The 20,648-nt window shown below is 36.3% G+C and overlaps 2 protein-coding genes across 8 annotated transcripts in view; one reads left to right on the forward strand and one right to left on the reverse strand.

Annotated features, from left to right (window-relative positions):
* Nucleotides 1-1,253: 1,253 nt before the first annotated feature.
* On the reverse strand, nucleotides 1,254-6,789 carry brms1la (BRMS1 like transcriptional repressor a). Its single transcript, XM_084393104.1, has 10 exons — nucleotides 6,182-6,789; nucleotides 5,864-5,954; nucleotides 5,634-5,761; nucleotides 5,462-5,541; nucleotides 4,815-4,911; nucleotides 4,643-4,732; nucleotides 4,230-4,294; nucleotides 4,106-4,145; nucleotides 2,305-2,431; nucleotides 1,254-2,215 (listed from the first exon to the last, which is right to left on the reverse strand). The coding sequence occupies exons 1-10, from the start codon at nucleotides 6,315-6,317 to the stop codon at nucleotides 2,098-2,100; spliced, it is 972 nt and encodes a 323-aa protein (XP_084249230.1). The 5' UTR covers nucleotides 6,318-6,789; the 3' UTR covers nucleotides 1,254-2,097.
* Nucleotides 6,790-7,941: 1,152 nt separating this feature from the next.
* Nucleotides 7,942-20,648, forward strand: part of ralgapa1 (Ral GTPase activating protein catalytic subunit alpha 1) — a 73,349-nt gene continuing 60,642 nt past the window's right edge. For all 7 annotated transcript variants that reach the window (XM_084392733.1, XM_084392728.1, XM_084392731.1 and 4 more), the window contains exons 1-6: nucleotides 7,942-8,277; nucleotides 14,914-15,024; nucleotides 17,993-18,042; nucleotides 18,641-18,698; nucleotides 19,850-19,893; nucleotides 20,124-20,301. In XM_084392733.1, coding sequence (XP_084248859.1) covers nucleotides 8,172-8,277; nucleotides 14,914-15,024; nucleotides 17,993-18,042; nucleotides 18,641-18,698; nucleotides 19,850-19,893; nucleotides 20,124-20,301 — 547 coding nt within the window. In that variant the 5' untranslated portion in view covers nucleotides 7,942-8,171. The remainder of the gene's footprint in view (nucleotides 8,278-14,913; nucleotides 15,025-17,992; nucleotides 18,043-18,640; nucleotides 18,699-19,849; nucleotides 19,894-20,123; nucleotides 20,302-20,648) is intronic.

Below are 20,648 nucleotides of genomic sequence, written 5' to 3' on the forward strand. Positions count from 1 at the left end.
TGGTTCATTCACACTGCCAGTGATTTTCCGGAATCAGAGAGTGCGTTCACACACAACCCGTAAAAATGCCGTAAAGACACGTGACATCGATGTGACTTGTAAAGTTGTAATCTCTTAAGTTTGCTTATGAGCTGCGAGAAACCACGCTTGTGCATTTTTTTCTCTGATTCGATCATAAACTTGCGCTTTACAACTTGACGTCGTTTGACAGCTTGCGAACGATCCCGGCTTTAGCGTCATCACTACGACACGGCAATATTACGGCTTTTCTTCACACAGCGCGCGTTCCGGGACTGAACACGGCAATGTTACTAGGTCCCCAAAACGGCATCGATCCCGGCATCAATCCCGGGTCGTGTTTGCGTTCACACAGAAGGCGCTCTGGCAATTTGCCGGCAATTTCCCGGGTTCAAAGCGCTGTGTGAAAGGGGCTATAGTTGTGCTTGGTCTCAATTGGTTTATTTGTTATAGTGCAATGAAACATGCCAAATTGTGCGGACATCATTTTTGGCCTGGACTGTCATACACGCAAAAACAAGAGAAATATCAATAACTGATTACACTGCAAAAATTATATGATCAATAATTTATGACATGTTTTTACATTGCTGTAACTCATCAAAATAAATTAAGCAATTTTCAACTTTTTTATGTTAAAGATACATTTTTTAGTCAAATGAATGTAATTTAAGTTGAAATGACTTAAACATCCAAGTTGATTGTACTTAAAAAATTTAAGGCAGCATGCTTTTTCCAGATATTTTTGTTTTTCTGTGCATTTTTTTTTGTTTTGCATAGTAAAATAAAACCTGTAGCTGTAGTTTGCCTTTTTTTTTTTTTTTTTTTACCAAATTATTTTGTCAAATACATACCTTAACGAAGTTTAGTGTTTTGTTCTTCCTGCATATTTAAAAATGTTGTTTTATAAAATATATTCCTCCTATTCTGATGGTTTAATCAAACTTGTAGAGTCATTAAATATCAAATATATTTATACAAATATCCCCTCTGGACATCACTTTTGGCCACTACTTTATTTAAACCAAGGTATGATTTAAGTCTTATGTTTTCTCTTCTTCATCTTGTGCTGTATTAATGATCTGGCAAACATAATTAAAGGATAATACTATGACTCCACGCTCACTAAATTAGTTTGGCAAAGATTATACAACTTGTCTCTTTTTTAACCCATGGTATTTCTATTCTAATTAGACTATTGAATTGTGTCATTTATTAAGGACAACAAAGCGCTATGATATTGAAATGCTGTATTTGAGAGTTTGTTCAATGTGAATTAATAAGAAACTGACAAAAATACATTCAGCACAGAATTTTCAAAAGTATGGATAAAACAAGAAATGTAAAAGTCACAGTACAGCAACAAACCAAAGGGTGGTGATATAACCCCACATTTAAAACAACAACAACAACAACAACAACCAATGACCAGAGCTGAAATGTACATTACAATGTATGATATAAAGAATTCATGGCTTGACTAGACTGTAAATAGAGCAGCATCAGATCACATCTTCTTAGAAGACCTGATAAAGGCCTGATACTCTGAGAAGTTGTGATAACGTCTTGTTTATTCACTCCTAAAAATACTTAATATATCTGTATTTCATAAAAGATGTTGGACGCGCGAGAGCGTTTCGTTACACTGAAAAGTCACCAAGGATGGAAACTGTCATATGAACACAGTGATGAGGCAGAAATGTAAAAAAATAAAAGTAGGATACAATTTGGTAGCTTGACACGGCATTACAAATCACTACACGTCAGAACTGGGTTCAAACGCCATTAACTGAGCAGAATTGAAATGGAAAATGAGCCCAGTCGTCAAAATACAAAAGTAAAACACCTCATTGTAGTAACTTCACCTGTAATTAAAATACATGGTTGAATTTGTCCGGCATAATAACCTTACAAACGGTGTTGCATTGAATAAACAATAAAAATAACATCAGCTTTCCCCACATTTCAAATGACAGACAATACACCAACGTATCTGTTTTTAAACATCAAAAAAGGTATTTAAATCATGATATACTGTACATAAAATGGCACTATTAAACATTTCAGACCTCAGGTAGATCAGGCATGTTTTATGGAGTATTTGCCTTTCTGAAGCTGTGAGATGTACAGTTTTGACTTGCTCCCATCGACCCGTTTGAACCAGACTTCATCGTGATTGATTGTAGTTATTATAGCACTGTTTTGAAAAAAGACAGAGGAGAAAAATGCTGCAGAATAATCAATATGAGCTTGGCAATTCAGCGTGTCTGGGTAAGGAACCCTCACCTCGTAGGATACTCGTCTTTCTTGTCAATACATATGGCTTGTCCGCGGCTGTACCAATCCCCGTCGTAAAACAAGCGTCCGTCCTCCGAGCGGGCATTGTGCTGGTGTTTCTCGCTCTTTGAAGAGACTACAACAAATAAAAGCAAAGTTCTGCTGTTACTGATACAAATCAACTAACCATACATACATGCTGTGTCTATAGTTAACTGGCATTTGTTAACAAGTTACCACTTCGCAATTTGATGAGATTATTATGCACCGAAACTCCTGGAAGTTTCCCCGAGCAAAAGGGACTTAAGTACATTGTTCAAGGTCACGATAGTAAAAGGGACATTTTAGAATAGTGTACCCTGATTTGGATTAACTGTTACATTTGTGCCAAACTTATAACCGTTACAGCAGGTGGTCTAGAGGTTAAAGATCTTCTGAAAGAACGGTTGCATAAAGCACCTTAAGTGTAATTTTCCCTTAAGTCCGCCCTTATGTTTCCCTTAAACCTAAGGGTGTTGCAGAAAAAAAACCTTAAGTGTTACTTTAAGGGTTTCTTTAAGTGAAACGTCATAAACACTTAGAATTTCCCTTAAATGCTGTTTTTTCACTTAAGTAATCCCTTAAAAAGCGTTAAGTGTTGCATAAAACCCCTTAACGGTCATTTCCCTAAGTATAACTTAAGGTTTGGAAATCGTAACCTTAAGAGTAACGCGGACAAAGATCATCAGCTGAAGATCATTATGTGTCAAGAAGAATTTTTAGGGATAGGGAGAACCCTTTGTTGCAAGAATACCAATTTGATCGTCGTGCAATATTTGACGTCGCTAACAAACTAGACGGCGACCTTGACCATGTCACACATCGCAACCACTCTTTACCTGCGGTGTTACAACTGCTTATAGCACTGCGTTTTTTTGCAACTGGGAGTTTTCAGACGGCAGTGGAGATGTTTTCCACGTGCATAAATCGTCTGTCAGCAGAGTGGTTCACCGGGTTGCGGGGGCTCTTTCCCGTCATTTAAACGCAACGGTTTGCGTATCTATGGCAACAACAGATTTTTATAACGTGAATCCAGGATCGCTGTCGTGAAACACTTACATTTTTCCCTTACCTAAGAGAACCGTTTAAGAGATTATATTCAACACCCTTAAGTTATTCTCTTAGGTAAGGGGAAATCGCCCCTTAAGTATCATACTTAAGGGAAAAACTTAAGGTGCTTTATGCAACCGGGCACTGGGTTGGTCACTGAAAAGTTGAATGTTGTAATCACTCAAGATATGATACATAATTACATACATTACTCTTCAAGAATTTGAGGTCTTTTATTCAGCAAGGACATATTAAATCAATCAATCGTCTAAGAATCCTGAATCCTGTTTCCACAAAAATATTAAGCAGCACAACAGTTTTCAACACTGATAATATAATCTTGAGCAGCAAATCATCATATTAGAATGATTTCTGAAGGATCATGTGACTGAAGACTGGAGCAATGATGCTGAAAATTCAGCTTTGCATCACAGGAAATAAATATTATTATTATATATTATTATATATATTAAAATAGAAAGCAGTTGTAATAATGTTTCACATTTTTACTGTTTTTTTTTATTTTTATTTTTTAAATGCATCCTTGGTGAGCAGAAAATACTTAAAAAAACATGTAAAAAAAAAATCTTGCCAACCTCAAACTTTTAAACAGTAGTGTATAATTATTCCAGTTGTACAAAAACTAATAAATAATGTAAATACTGTATATATAAATGAATAATATATTTGACTATAGTTGTGAATATTAAATATATCTTACCATCAGTCTTTACTCTGTGAGGTCCTAATGTTGCCATGGCCTACAAGATAGTAACATGATACATCACTTACAAAATAATAAAAATGTCTTCACATAAAAAAAGAAGAGTTTTTGACAGTCTAACCTTTCTAATAGCAGTCCAGTCTTCCAGTATATCCAGGTCTTGCAACATGTAAACTATATATGGCCGTGAACAAGTTAAGAAACTCATAAATCACATAAACTCACAATTGCGTGATATACAGTCGCTATTGCGAGTCATAATGTCAAAATTGCGAGTTATAAAATCAGAATTGCGCGATATAAACACAACTGTGAGATATGAAGTCTGAGGAAAAAAAGAATTGCAGCTTTATATCTCTCAATTCTAACTCTATAACACGCAATTGCGACTTTATATCATCCAATTCTGAGAAAAAAATTCAGAATTGTACAAAATAATAAAAAGTCGCGATCATCTTTTCTTTTCTTTTTTTATTCCATGGTGGAAACAAGCTTCCATAGTAGTTAAATACTGCATGTTGTAGTAAAGGATATCTGACACAACAACAGGCTTTTTCTTTTTGTCTGGACTGAAGGGATCTTTCTTCTTGTTTTTTCTTGATTGTAACTCATCATTCCAGAGCTCTAAAGAGGAAATATGACAAAGATTGCATAAATAACACAAAAACACAAAAATGATGTGTGACCGTATTAACAATTCCAGTACCTGAGGTAATATCTATACTATGTCGGTCTTCCTCCAAACGTCTGATCTTCTCCTCCAGTTCACTCTGAACCGTATCAAATAATAAGAGTTTCTCACTCTAGAAGAAATAAATTGTAAATATATAAATAAATAAAACTGGCAATTCTTTCTTTTTTTGGAATGTTGCAGTATTTATTATAATTTTTTATAAGTATTTATTTATAATGATTTATCCGTGCACATCATTATTTTTTGAAAATGTATGTTCCCTCAAAATCATTCATCAGAATATCTTCCCCTCCCTTTGTAGCGACATCTCTTCTGTTCTGATGATGTGTTTACTGGCACAAGGGCGGGGCAACCTGTCACTCACATGAGATCAACCAATAGCAAACAACAACCATCCAATCAATTCCCCATGGACAATATCAAGTCCCGCCCATTTTCTTCTCTTGTTTGAGAAGCCGTTTCACTCGGATATATGACTATCGCAACTTCTGTTTCATGCTGACTTTAATTCTGAAAGTGCATTTAAATCGATGCATGCTTCAATTGTGGTAACTGACTAACAGCCTCAAGCAATATAAACACTTCTGTATGGCTCTATAATGACATTTCAAGCATGCACCATTGTTTAAGTAATAGTGGATTACATCTGTAAATCTCACCTCCCAGTGCTGGAGCGCTGCTTGGGTTTCACAGTCGTATTTATTCTTCACCGATTCCAAGCACAACTCTCTGTAGATACCTATGCATATAATCAGTGAGATAATGCACTTTCTTACCTAATAAAAATCACCATTTCAAAGAACAAAAACCCCATGTTCGGTTTGGACTGACCTGCAACTTTAGTTCTGACTTGCATATTCTCCTGAAGAGTTGCAAGAGGTTCCAGGTACTCGGGGGCCTTTCCTGACATCACTTCCTGGAGTTTGGCGTCAACTTGACTGAGTCTTTCTTTATATAACCTAATAAAAGCATGCAAACTTAGTGACCAATGTGGAAAAATCCACGTGTAAATTCCACTTTTGCATGCACAGATTCAATTCAAACAAGAAGATTGTACATACTGGTCTTTGAGATCAGTGAATTGTTTTTCAAGATTGGTCATCTCGTCAAGGCATTCCGTCCTTCTCCTTTCACAGTCCTCATCGTCCATTTCTGTAATAAAACAGATTGTTTATTTCTTCATATGTTTCAAGTAAATTAGAATTAACAGAATCAGGCTCAGTATGTGAAGTGGACTGTCAACTGACTAGTAGGCGCTGTCAAACAGGGACCAGCAATTCCTCAATGCTACAATAATAACAATAATACATACATAAAATATTGCTATTACTGTCTCATTGTAATATAGACAGACAGACGATAGATAGAGAGATAAATACCTGAACTTTCTCCATCCTCGGAGACAGAAGAGCTCTCTGTATCCTCATCTTCTGAAGTGCTCCCCTCTTGCTCTGCGAAATCCACCTCCATCTCTTCATGGTTGCTCTCCTTCTTTTCTCTCGAGTGCACTGGCATCCTGTCTTTTATTCGACTAAGATTACCGCGAAAGCTGTGAACTGCTTCTCACCTTTAAATCAATGCTTTTTGTGAGCAGATATTTTTGTTAGCTTGATGTTATTGCTAAAAACAAAACATACATCTAGATGTATCATGCTAACAGCAAACGTTTAAATCCTGCAAATGACTAGTAGTTCGTTTAGTCTGGATTTGATGAAATCGAAACGGGGAGCTTTTGCTTATTAAGTAGCTTTAGCTCGTTTAATATTTTTGTAAACCACAAAAAAATCTCTTTTTGCTTCATTAAGCCATGCTACCCTGTGAAAGGCTGGGACAGTGGCGCGGAATGTGAGCTGTTGTAGCGCTTCTGGGGCTTGTAGTTTTATGGTGATACATGTAACTACGTTAATATGGGTCATAGTGATCTAAAGAACTACAGTTCCCTGCCAGTCACTCGTCCTGTGGAGAGCGTGTTTACTACTATAAAAACAGGCTGTATAAATCAATGGACGACTAGATGGAATGATTGTGTTATTTTCATTGTAGCAAGAACACTTCTAAAATCTCATTTATTATTATTTGATTTATTTTGAAATAGAGTTACTGTTCATCCAGTTTTATTTTTAGACAACTTGACAATCAAAAAATAATACTGTCTGAAACCAAACATTATTAAATAAACCTCTTTCTTTCTTTTTTTTCTTCTTTTTTTTATTAATTTATTCTCAAAGGAATATGGCACAAAAATAAAGGATATAATATAAGGAGAAGACATATTATTTTAGAAATACATTTTTTAAATTAAAACTCGATTTGATATACTAAACAATGAAAATGAAGTTTGAATTTGTATTATGTCTATCATTTGTTTTACTTTTTTTGCTTGAATAGACTAGTATTCCTACAGAACAAGTTTATGGGGAAACAACTTACAACAAATATGTACTACTGTACTACCTTACATTTATTTACTTATTGAAGTGGATGATTTAAAACATTTTTTTCAAAACTCATAAATGTGGAACTTAGTGTGCAGACTTCTGCTTATGAATCGACACAGAATCGACAAAACAAAGATGTTGAATTCATTATTTCATAATATATTGTCTTTCGTTTGTAAAGTATAATTTATATTCACAATGATAAATATATAATACTGCTCAAAAACGTTAACAATATTATAATAAATGAAAAAGACAGTTGTTTTGAATGTTCACATTTTTAAATGTTTGTTGTTGTTTTTCAGTCAGTTTTCCCCAGTTATTAGCAAACAGAAATTGACCCTTCTTTGAGTCACAAAGGCAAGCAATATAAGAAAAAAATAGAATTATAAATAGCGTAGAAATATTAGAATAGCGTACATAAAAATATAAACACATAAAACCTTTCAAACAAGAATACAAAAACATAACATTATGACAGTTTAGAAATGTCTTACACCTTTTTATCATCAAATATGAAGTGCAATGATCTATTTTTACATAAATTATGCAAAAACACGGTTTATGAACGTATAATAAAATAATATCGCTCTTGACTGGTGTGTTTCTGGATGTGTGTGGTTGTGCGTCTGAGCGTTGGATGACTCTGGCATCGATGAAGGTGTTTTTCATGTCGCGTCCTCCGACCGCCATGTTTTTTCAGATCTTCAGAGAGGTGTGTACTGTGTAGTTCACAAGACACTTACACACAGAGGAGGGCTGCCTGCTCTTTTCTTTTGTCTGACCTCCTCTGCAAAAATGCACGCCTCACCACTAATTCCTCCCGTTTCCTCACAACCCATAACTGCTTTCGAGCCGTGAATTTGACAACCCCTTCCATGTATGAGGAAATTAACGGAAGATTATCGTTCGCTCTTCAAAACATCTCGGAATGTTCTCTAAAAAACCTCATGGAGATGTCAGGAAATCGACACAGAAAGTCCTGGACCCCAAGAAAGACGTGCTGACAAGACTGAAACATCTTCGAATCGTTATTGGTGAGAAATAACATTATTTGTATTTATTTTATGAACCTAATGTTGCCTTGCATGGAGCTAACATGCTATGTAGAGAGGAGAATGAAGGCACCATCAACAATCATGGTGTTTGTTTACCTGCAATTCTGTGACACGTTTGACAGTGTTTGACAAGTTTGCATTTGGAAGTGTGGTCTGATATACAATGATTTGATATGGGTGTCTTTTTCTCTTTTATGGTTGAATGGGTTTTTTTTTTTTTTGTCTGGAGTGGGTTTTGTTTTGATAAGACATGCATTGGTTTCACTGGAACCTCTTTAGATGTCAGTGAATCTGAGATTGAATAGATGTTGTGTTTGCACATTTTGACAGTTTTTCTATTAAGTTCAATTGGTTATTATGTCTGTAAGTTATCTATCTATCTATCTATCTATCTATCTATCTATCTATCTATCTATCTATCTATCTATGCCATATCAATTATATACCTCATATACATATATACATATAATTGAATGAATCATTTTGCATGTGATGGCTCACATTGTGATAGGATGTTTAGAAGTTGAGAAGAGTATGAGAATTTTAATAACGGTAAATTATTCATAATTACAAGTAACTAACTCTAAGCCAAACCCTAACCGTAAGTGCATGTAGTTAATATTACTCAGTACTTATTTGAGTACAATGTAACTGTCAACTTTAAATAAAGTGGATCCCTGAACTTTTTTTTTTTTTAAGAGAGAGAGAAATAAATCTCACTCAAATTCATGGCCTGTCATGCAAAATGCGGTCGAAGGAAAAAGATGTCTCTTGACCAGTGGAGATTAGTTCATGTTTTGGGTGGGGGACAGCAACGATTTGGTTCTTTAGGAATGGGTGGGATGTCACTGAATAACAGAAATAAACCAGCACTTCCTTTGGGATTAGTCAAGGAAGTCCGAGAAGGAATCCGTCTGAGGCCAGTTCCCTCAGATTCCTGAGTTGTTTTAGCTGCACTGACTTCCTGAATGTTGGATATGTGGATGGTTTATGTAACATCACAGATTTTTGAGTGAAGTGTCTTCGGTTAAAGAGTCCTGTTAGAGATGTTGGCCTGCCGTGGAGTATAGGCTAGTTACTGTCCTGTTTCCTGAATTGCTCAGTGTGGTGTTATCTGGCTTCCTTGTGCCATTGTGTACACTGATGATTGTTTTGAAACTGAAAATGTGATGTTGCTATGAATGGCAAGGAAACTTCATGTAACTTCCATTACAGCAAAAAAAACGATGAAAAATGATTTTCATTGTAACACACATAGTTTTAATGTTGTAATGTATTATATTGTAAGGTCTATTTTAAAAGAAAGTGACTTGTAAGTAGAGGTGGGTAAAATATAATGTGAATTTCAAAGAATTAACCATAACAGCATGGCAGAAAAACAATATAGTTTTAGTTTCTGCACTTTTCACAATTAATATTTTTAGGGGAAAAGGAGCAAAACTGGTGGCTTTGCTTATTTATTTCAATTTTCCCAAAACAAACAAGTTCTAAATACTACACTACAGTTCAAAAAGTTTGGGGTTGGTAATACTTTTAAATGATTTTGAAAGTCTCTTATTTTATTTTCAAAAATACATTGAACCAGTAATACTGTGAAATATTATTACAATTTAAAATAAACGTTTTCTGGTTTAATATATTTTCAAATGTATTCCTGTGATGCATCATTACTCCAGTCTTCAGCGTCACATGATCCTTCAGAAATCATTCTAATATGATGATTTGCTGCTCAAGAAACATTCCTTACTATTATCAGTGTCGGAAACAGTTGCGCTGCTTAATATCACGTTTGTGGAAACCATTATACATTTTTATTGTACTTTCAGGATGTTCCAAAGAACAGCATTTAGTAATTTTATATGTCTCGTCTGTCACTCATGATCAAGTTAATGTATCCTTGCTGTATAAAAGCATAATAAAAAAAAAAAAAACTTCTTACTGATTCCAGACATCAGAATGGTGTTGAACATATTGCAGTTTTGAACGCACTAAACAAAGAATTGGTATGACCAAGTTATTAATTTAATGTTGTGTTGTATGTATCACTAGGTCCTTGCGTATTTTAAATGCATATTATACAGTAATGAAGTGAAGTTTCCCTGAAGTGATAAGCTCAACATTATTAAACATTATTCACACATCCACTTATTATGGCCTAGATCAGACCCTGTGCACAACAGCTTTTGAGCTTTTGTGCATTTGTGGACCTGAGGAAGTGAAGTAGCCTAAATAAACGGATGGGTGTGTTTGAGAAACTGCTCTGATAGGAAGCACACAATACTGTTTAAGAACTAGGCCTACCTGTTAGTCAAATGCATCTGTGACTATTTGAAATGAACTTCTGATGTGAATTTAAGATTGATTTAGTTCAAAGCTGACGTCCTGCATTACTACAGTACATTAGCCTTTCTGTGCACAGATCAATTGCCATGCTGAGCTTGAGAATTGCTGTTGTGATCAACAGTCATATTTTATATGAGGTAAACACTCAGTAACTTGTGAACTGCCTGAGATCTTAAAGTTTATTGATTTTCAATATTTAAATGACTACACTACTATTATTATTGCACATATACAGAGGTGGGTAGTAACAAAGTACATTGACTCCATTACATTTACTTTTGTACTTGTAAAATTTGTACTTTTGAGAGTGGATTTAAATGTGTACTTTTACTTTAAAAAGGACCTATTATGCAAAATGCAGTTTTATTTGGTGTTTGTTTGAACATAAATGTGTGTTGGCAGTGTTTGTACACAATAGAGGTTGAACGATTTCAGATTTTTTAAAGTCGACATTTATGTGACGAAAAATGCTGATGACGTCATTAAAGAACAGATAAGCCTGAACATCGAGCTGAGACTCGAACGTGGGTTGCCTTGTGCACATCTACGGCATATATGACTCAGACAGCGATGCTCACAAGGCTATTGCTCCTACATAACAGCTTATTTTTGATCAGTTCTCGTCTTTATGCCGTTATATTTCTTTATCACAGATTTCTGCTCGTTCTAAATCACATACAGATTAAGTAGCACAGTAAAGATTAAATTTTTATGAATGCATTAGTGAAAGAGCGATTGCTTGTGAACGTCTCTGATAGTGGCACCGTCTCTAATAGTGAAGCTGTGGGTTTTAGTTACCAAGAAATACAATATGCTTGAAATTTTCAGCTTCTAAGCTATTTTATTGATAAATCACAGTTAGTGTTGAGAATGCACTTCTGCGTTACTGAATGTTTCCGTGCGCCCGATCTGCACGTGATGTGCAAGCTTCTCTGTGTGTGTGTGTGTGTGTGTGTGTGTGTGTGTGTGTGTGTGTGTATTACAATGCAGTAGAGAATGAAGATTAACTTATAAGTACAATAAGCTCTCCAGATCGTATAATCAAACATATCTTGTGGAGCACTCTCTGATTATGCATTTACTTGTCATTTGAACTGTTTGGAAAAGTGGACTTAAAAGATTTCTTATCCTGTTGCGTCCTCTATAGACCATGACTAGCGACTAGTCGACGTCAAGCTTAAAGCGTCATGGCAGAGCATTAAAGTCGACTAGTCTATGCAATCCCTAGTACACAATTCCACCCTAAAATGATACAAATCCACCCACTCCTATTTTTTAATCACCATAAAACCTCAACAGTCTCATAGAACAAGCCGTTTAATTTTCTGACAATGTGACGTCACATCGCTTAGGCTCTGCCCGCGACTGCTGACGGATTCTGCCGTATTAGCACAGTTTCCGCCCTGAGTGAGCCGTACACATTCTGCCATTTTCTCCACGCCAGAGCAGCTGTAGCGACAAGAATGTCTTGTAAGCAATTCAGGTGTTTTGTTGTTGGATGTATGAGTGAACATAACAGTCTTAATGTACTCCAGATATCAGAACTGCTGAAGATGCAGTGGATACATGAGGGAGTCACTTCAAGCTGTTGTATCTGTCTTCTAACCTTCATTATAGTAAACAGCGTTAGGCAATGGTATTTCATAAATTAAATCTGTTTACAGTTTTACAGTTAAGTTACAACTATAATTAAAATAATGCCTCTTTTATCTCCATGCAGCATATATTTTCTTGTTCGGTATCAGTAGGCATCATGTCACATTTGCCACTTGAGCACCTGTACAACAAATAGGCCTAATAAGTGAACATGATGCAACATGTTTGTGTGTGTTGCTTCATTATAGTGCATGGCGAATGTTGTAACAGTATTTGTGTGTGTGTGTGTGTGTGTGTGTGTGTGTGTGTGTGTGTGTGTGTGTGTTGCTCATCCATCATTGTAAAATGGCTGAAAAAACTATCTGGTTCATTCTCAAAGAGAGTCTTTCCTTTATCAGTGTCTGACTCCGGTTCATACATATAGGGCTAAACTTATATGTAACTACTTTTCTAAGTGATTGAAATTATGATTTTTGCGTGATGGATGATAAAAAAAAAAATCCCATAGACTTACATTCTTTTGTCTTTGGCCAGAAAGTGGCCAACCACTCACCCACAACTTCCTAGCATCAGAATCTTAGTTAGTTCTGGTTTTAAGATGAATCATACATTATGCTCTCCTTTAGATTGACAGTTTAGGAGCGTCAGCGCTGTCGTTCTTTCCGTGGTGTTCAGTTCATCTTTAAAGATGAGGGCCATTGTCAGACACTTGTACTCTCTGCTGTGTTCTATTTTTGATCTCAAATATTTCCGACAGCCAGTGTAGCACCATCCGTTGGCCTGTTCTCTCTCATGTACTGTAGTTTCAGCCAAAATTCCCCTCTGTCTGTCTGTGCTCAAAGCTTTTTGATATACACCACAATCTGTAAAATTCATAGGTCTTTGGCTCACTGTTTGAATTCGGGATGGGCATTTTGAGGAATTTTGTGGTTGAGTACCTTAACCCCTTAATTTCAGTAGCTGATAACAATTTCATTGAAATTCCATAATTCTTGAAACCACTAATATGGTTATTGATTTTTTTTTTTTTTTTTTAGGAGCAAAATATGTGAATAATATTATTATATTCATAAAAAGTCTAAAGTTTAGGTTCTCGTTCTGTGATTTAAACTAGTTTAAATCCAGATGAAACAGCGCTGACAAACAGGTGAAACACTGTGCGCAAGAAACTATCACAGTGGGTTGCAGGAAGGCAGACGAAAAAGAAGATCATTTCCAAATACAAAGTTTTAATTTCAATCCAGAAGACAGGCAAACAGGTTGAGCAACACACACTTACACATAACGGTGATCAGACAGAGAATGATTATGAGAGACCAACTTGCAAACACAAATGAGGATGATTAATAGAACACATTAACTAATGACACATTAACTAATGACGAAGAGTGGGAAAACTGAACAAAGGAACACATGGTGAACATGAAAACAAATTAAAAGTCCATGATAAAGAAACAAGGCTGAACATAAGGTGACAAATACAGTCAGAAGGTTTTTCAATCTACAAATGGATTTATTGTAACACTAACTGCAGTGCACCATGGTATTGTGGCAGAAATGTAGGATTTTCATATTGAATTTTATAATATTATTAATGTAGAGATTCATATTATTAATAAAGGAGTAAGGGAATATAATTACAGTATTTTTTGTGATTTAAGCTATAGCCTATCATTATATTTTTGTACAAGTTGTATATTTAGCCTACTGTTTTTCATACAAATACCATAGAAACCATATAGTTGCATTTTACCATGGCAGTGAGGTGCTGTATGGTTGGTTTTAACTGTGGTTATCATGATCTAAATGTATGCTACTATGGAAGACCAATTATTAATTTTAATAAAACTCAAAACAGTAAGAATATAAAAATGGTTGTTACCAATTTTTTTTTTTACAGATGTTACTGATTTTGTTAATGAATATAAATTTACATCTGCATCCTAACTCAAGCTACTCCTACTGTCAACTCAAGCTACTGTCAAATGTGCATTTCTTAGAGACAGAACATGTAATGGTATTAATACTGTGATTAGTTCTCTGGTGTTCATGCTGGCTCACGGCTCTATAAACAGAATGAAGCAGGTGCTTGACTGAGGTTGCTGGACACTGCGGGAACGTGTCTGTGACCAGGACCGGCTGCATTAGGATGATGAGTGGAGCTGGACTGTGTGGAGGAGCTTTAAAGCACAAATATTGACTTGTGTTGCTGGGCTGCAGGTTGAAGTAGACTTCAGCATCAGTATAAAGAGACCCGCTCACATCCTGCATCCTGAAAGAGAAAAATTATAAACTAGACAGATTGTGTGCTTGAAAGAGAGACCAAGCATTAAGGGGTATTTTACACCGTACACAATGAAGTAATGTTTGTTTGTCATGATCCTAAAGTTCTTTTGATCTAGAGGTGTATACATAAATACCTGAAGGTAAAATATACATCATGCAGATGCATTGGACACATCATCATTGATGGAACCTGGGGTCATTGGGTGTTTTGGGTCTTTCAACATCAGGCACCAGAACCCAGGTGACCCGGCCAGTGTTGATCAGAACCCAGCTTATTTCCCTGCAACATTTCAAATTGTACAACTGTTGTTCAAAACTTTCTTGGTTTTAAAAAAAAAAAAAAAGCTGAATGTCTCGCTGATTACTTGTTATTTTTATTTATTTTTGTAGAAAATGCGGAGCCTGCTGAACTCAAACACCTCTTCGAGCAGAATTACTCGTACATCTACTATGTGTTCTTTGAAAATTTTGTCACCATCGAGGTTAACCTGAAACAGAAAGGTAAGACCTACAATGCTTTATTTTCTCGCTCACCCACTCTTTTAGTTTTGTCTTATGAGATCTTTTTTTTTTCTGACTGTTGTTTGCTAGTTTCATGTTTTTCAAGGTTCGATTGCATTGTTTTTCAACTGGCCTTCTCACTGTGTGCTCCCTGCAGACACACTGTCGGAATTCAGTGTTAATGAGCAAGTTTCCATAAAATGGCTCATGACGAAAATTAGCCAGCCCTCAGTTAGCCATGTCCGGTCACACGGGCTCATTATAGTACACAGAGAGCACAGCCAGTGTCTCGGAACACTGCACAGTTGCTCATTGAGTATGCAGAGAGCTGTTCACTGCCTAGCTGGTTCAGATTGTTATCCTTGCAACAAGCAATTGTACAAGCAAAAGAAAACGAACATACGAGTTGACCTAAATGTGCCCCCATTACTTTGCTTGCAGAACCTGATTTCACCAAGTGCAACATGTTTCTGGATTAACATCTTCGTTGATCCTGGAACAACATTCCAATCAACCCAATCAATCAGATTTGAGGAACAAGTTTACAGTTTATGTCAAGTTTAGGCTTACAACCTGGGTTAGGCGCTCTAAAATCATTTCCCTCTGATTTTAGGTATGACTTATGGGTAGGGTTAGATTTAGGGGTAGGCATAAGGTTATGATTACATTTTCGGGCAGGAATGTTGTTCCAGGATCAACGAAACATGTAGACCCATGAATGCATCAGACTCTGCAAAATCAGGACGTGCTACTTCGCTTACTGACCCCACTTGCATTGCATAATGAATTAAATTCTGACGCAATTCTGAATCAGCTTCTTAAGCATCCTTGCTCATGTTCTTGTATAGAGTAGGTTCTTAAAGTCGAGTGAATTGTATTATCGAAAAAGAAAAAGATTTTTTTTATTTTATTTTACAATTTTTTTTTGTAAAAAAGGGGTTGGGGTTTAAAGGGGCTATATGTAAAATTCAGAAACCCGTGTTATCAGCAACACCAGTGGCCGTTAAGTGAACTGCAGCCAGAAACGTATTGCTCGTGTTCACACTCATGCCCACGCAACGTACAAGAGACTGAACGTGATCCAAGGCCCCTATATACTCACGCCAAAGTTCTTTTTTGTTGTTCGCTTAGAAGTAAAAAGAAGTTGGAACGCCATCCACCCTGCTGAGAGGGATGTTTAGATGAATATGTAAAGATGTGCTGTATGGTTTCCTCTTAATAACAAAAGCACACAACAACAATGACAGCGGTGAGAAAACAAGAGTTAAGAAAGCATCTGATCATATCGATGTGGATATGTTTACACAAACTCTGCAATTCAGCGGCATCATGTTGACTGATGCAGTAATTAAAATGACTCTGTTAGGATAGTTTGATTATAAAGTATATTTGAGACTGTAGACTATATAATCTGGCTATGTGAGACTATAGTTTGAATTAGTCTCTTTTCTTTGCATGACACATTAACATTACAGTACAGAATAGCTCTTTCGGTATTATCCTGAACATTAGCCGCTTTCCGACCGGTGGAACCTTTTCACAGTTCCTAGAACTATTGGCTAATCTGGTACCCGGATGTCGGTGTGTTCGCACCGCAGGAACTAGGAACTCCATTTGGAGGAACTAATTTAGGTCCTACTTCAGAGTAGGGTCTAAACCAGCACTATAGGAACTACCCGTGACGTTAGTGTACGCTGATTGACCGAACGCACGCGGAACACCAGCACACGCCATTTTTAAAACAGCTATAATGTAAACACACAGATTATAGCCTATATATTTACTCCAGAAACTAACTATACAAACATGGAAAACAGTGATAGATGGGTCTCTAAACCTTTATGTTGAAGAGAAAATCCAACGCAACTTTGAGGGGACCAAGCCAAACATGATTGTTTATCTGTCCAGCTAGCAACACTGGACATCAACCACACGGCATAGGCTAATAACCTTTTCTTCATATACTGTCTACTTTCTATAACAGTTCTATCTAATAACATATTAAACAGTACTGTTAGACAGATCGCTAACTAATAAACACAGAGAATGCGAGCATTGTTTGCTCTGGCGTTCTCAGCGCCGCCAAAATAAAAGTCCGTCGCGCCGTCAAAATAAAAGTCACCGTGCTTGCGTCACTCCCTTATTACCCCTCCTACCAGTTCCTATGGCCACTTGGCCAGTGCAAACGCAAACAGCAAAACCGAGTTTGGGGGAGAGTAGTTCATAGAACTGTTTAGAAGTGGACAGTTCCTATAACTAAGTTCCTGTAACTACTTGGTCGGAAAGCGGCTATTGTATAAGCATTCGTTTCATGTTTCATAGAGCAGTACAGGTTCTCGGGAACATCCGTAAACATCACATACTTTAGATTTTCCTTCCAAAAATGACCCAAGTTCCTCACATAAAAAGCAGTCTACAGGTTATAAGTCAAGGTCTAGTTTTTTTTTTTAAGTTTCGCTACAAGCGGTTCTTGTAATTCTTACATATAGCCCCTTTAAGTGGACAAAATGATTGAAGAAGTCCGGCATGAATTACCACAGAAATGTTTGTCTTTTTACCCGGAACATTGAGTACATTTTGATTAAAAATTCAACAGTCAACAATACTTTTTGAAAATGAAACATGTGCGTGGATGAATCATTCACAATAAGATCTAGGACATGCATTTAGAAAATAGAATTTCCATTTAATACGATGTGATTGAATTATAAAAATCTTGACAAAAAATTGATTAGGGCATTGCTCGCTCTCTATCCAGATTTACTTTTCTTAAAACTTGTACATCTTTCATTAAAATTGATTAAATAGATTGCTTTGAGCTGGTCTTGATGCCACATGTTGAGTGCCCCATGTTTCCATAGCAGATAGGTAATCCTTGTTTGTTGAGCTATTAATATGAGCCCTGTGGGTTTCTGTGATCCCTTGGTGACTTTCAACATGTTCTGTGTTTGTTTGCTCTTTCCTGTAGGTCACAAATCGCAACGGGAGGAGCTTGATTCTATTCTTTTTATATTTGAGGTAAGAAATGTAGATAAGCATTTAATGGCTATTTAAACGCATTAGCTCAACCTCATCAGGTTTGGTTTCATTGTATCAGCTCTTATTCAAATACTCTTATCTGGTCCAAGATGTCCACATTGTTATATGTGTGATCCACTAAGTATTTGCTGAAACATTGTCATCAGTAATGAAATCATTGATAAGAGAGTGATTAACGTGCGGCTGACAGATAACCGATTCGCCTCACAAACAGAAAACAGGTGTTCTTTGCCGCACCCAAAAGCACTACTAATGAGTCACGCTTTAGCTTTTGCTCACCTGGTATGCCCCTATGGGCTGTTTGTAATGGTGAAGGCTGGAGACACTTTAAATGTACCATCATGATGAGACAGGCATGATGTCTGTGTGAAGGAGAGCTATTTCAACATTCCAACCTGTTTTAATGTCGCAAGGAAGCCCGGTAATGCGTGTTTGCACAAATCTGTTTTGAAATGTAAATATGTGCTGCACTCATATTTTAATCTCTCGATATATTTATTGAAATGTTTAAGTACATGTAAAAAAAAATGTATATAATGTACATGTCTGCAGTCAAATCCATGTGCTTATCTTGCAGAAAATCCTACAGCTGTTACCAGAGCGAATACAAGGAAGATGGCAGTTCCACAGCATAGGTGAACATTTCTACTCATTCTAATATGCTTATTTGGTGCTCAAGAAACATTTCTTATTATTATCAATGTTGAAAACGATTACTTAATATTTTACAATTTTACAATTTTGTGGAACTTTTTTTTCCAGTGATGAATAGAAAGTCTGAAAGATCAGTATTTATAACATTATAAAAGTCCTTTGTAACATTATAAATGTTTTTACTGTCACTTTAGATTAATTTAATGCATCCTTCTTTGCTGATATAAATACATTTATTATTCTATAAAAAATAATTTGTTAAAAAAAAAGTCTTATTTTGAGATTACGATTATTAGTGATGTCTCGTGAGGAAATTTTCACACAATAAACTTGGGAGATATTGTATATAATTTGCGAGCATCGGGGAGCCGCTATCTATATGCATGGTATTGAAATCGCTTTTGAATGCGCGCTTGCTTTGCACTTGGAATTCACGATCACATGTACATGTGTATAGGGAGAGGCGGTGCTGACCCCACATTTTACAAGATAAAATATCTGTCAAATAATGATGGTCAGGATGCCCACCAAATCCTGTGCCATCGTCCTGTCAGTCATCTCTCCTTACTCTTGTCACATGATTAGTTAAATCTGACTCCAGCTTCACTGTGCTTCAACTCTGCAACACAGTGTGGGCGATGCCACGAAGGGCAAATAATGTAATCGTGTACGAAAGAACACAGTGTAACACCGACTTTTTCAGCAAGCTTAATTACCATGGAAGAGATGTAATGTATCTTGTGATGCTTTGCGCCTGATTTTAGTGGCTTAACATCTTGTATTGGCCGGTGGTCTCTCCTTTTCCTCTGCTTTGAAGTCTTTAAGCAGAAGGATACACAGACCACCAAGATAAACACAGAGGATGCCAAGGATCTGGGGCCCAGAAACACCCAGATCTGACCGAGAACTCTGACATTACAGTCCTTCATCACTGACTAAATGAGATAAACAATACTTAGACTGGCTTTAACATGAAGGATAAATAATTTTCAGTTTTATTTTATTTTGCTCTCTTCTCAGTAAACCCTAATTACAAACAGGTTTTCCAGAATTATCCAGTTAGCTCAGTAAGCCAGCTCATTTGGAAGTTATGAATTTGTTCCTCAGACTAAACAACTGTGTTGCTTCATAGGTCTCGTTCTCAAGAAACTGTTACACACTGGAAACTCCCTAAAGGTATTAAATCTCAATACATAGTTTACAATATTTTAACGGTATCTCAGTAATCATTGTAAGAGTGTTTATTGTTCATTTTTTAAGAATCTTAAAGAAGAAATATTTTTCTATCCTTTTTTTTTTTTAAATATAGCCTCTGAAACAACTTCTTTTTTTCTGCTGGCACAACCAAGGCTTTGAGAGCAGCTAAAAATTGTAATCAATAATGTGGTTGTATGTGTGGTGCATAGATCCGGAGGGAAGGAGTGCGTCTGTTCCTTCTGTGGATGCAGGCTCTGCAGCACAATGCTCTGAGAGAGCAGCTCTGGATCTTCGCCTGTCTGATCCCAGGATTCCCTGCACCACAGTCCGAGCTGGGCCCCCGAACCCTGGATAATCTGATCAGCCCTCCTCTTAACCTTCAGGAGAGTGAGTGTTTGTTCGCTGTCTCTCACACCTTCTGTCTCATGAAAACTGATAACCAAAATCTTTCACAGAGCTTGTATAGTGTTAGTCAAGGTTTCTCTTACCAAAATAGTCATCATTTCAACCTTTCCAACCTTTAGAATTAAAGTTATTGTAGTAAAGTTTTTTTTATCTAATATTTATTTTATTTTATTTCATTTCATCTTGATTTCAATTAATGAAAATGATTTTCAATAGTTTTAGTTTATTAATAACAACACTGGCTGATTGTTGGGATGTCATAGGGTGCTTTCACACTGGCAGTTTACTTCGTAATGGGGCACAGTTCGCATGAAAAATTGGTAATGTGA

This window comes from Rutilus rutilus (genome assembly GCF_951802725.1).
Source record: "Rutilus rutilus genome assembly, chromosome: 21".
NCBI lineage: Eukaryota > Metazoa > Chordata > Actinopteri > Cypriniformes > Leuciscidae > Rutilus > Rutilus rutilus.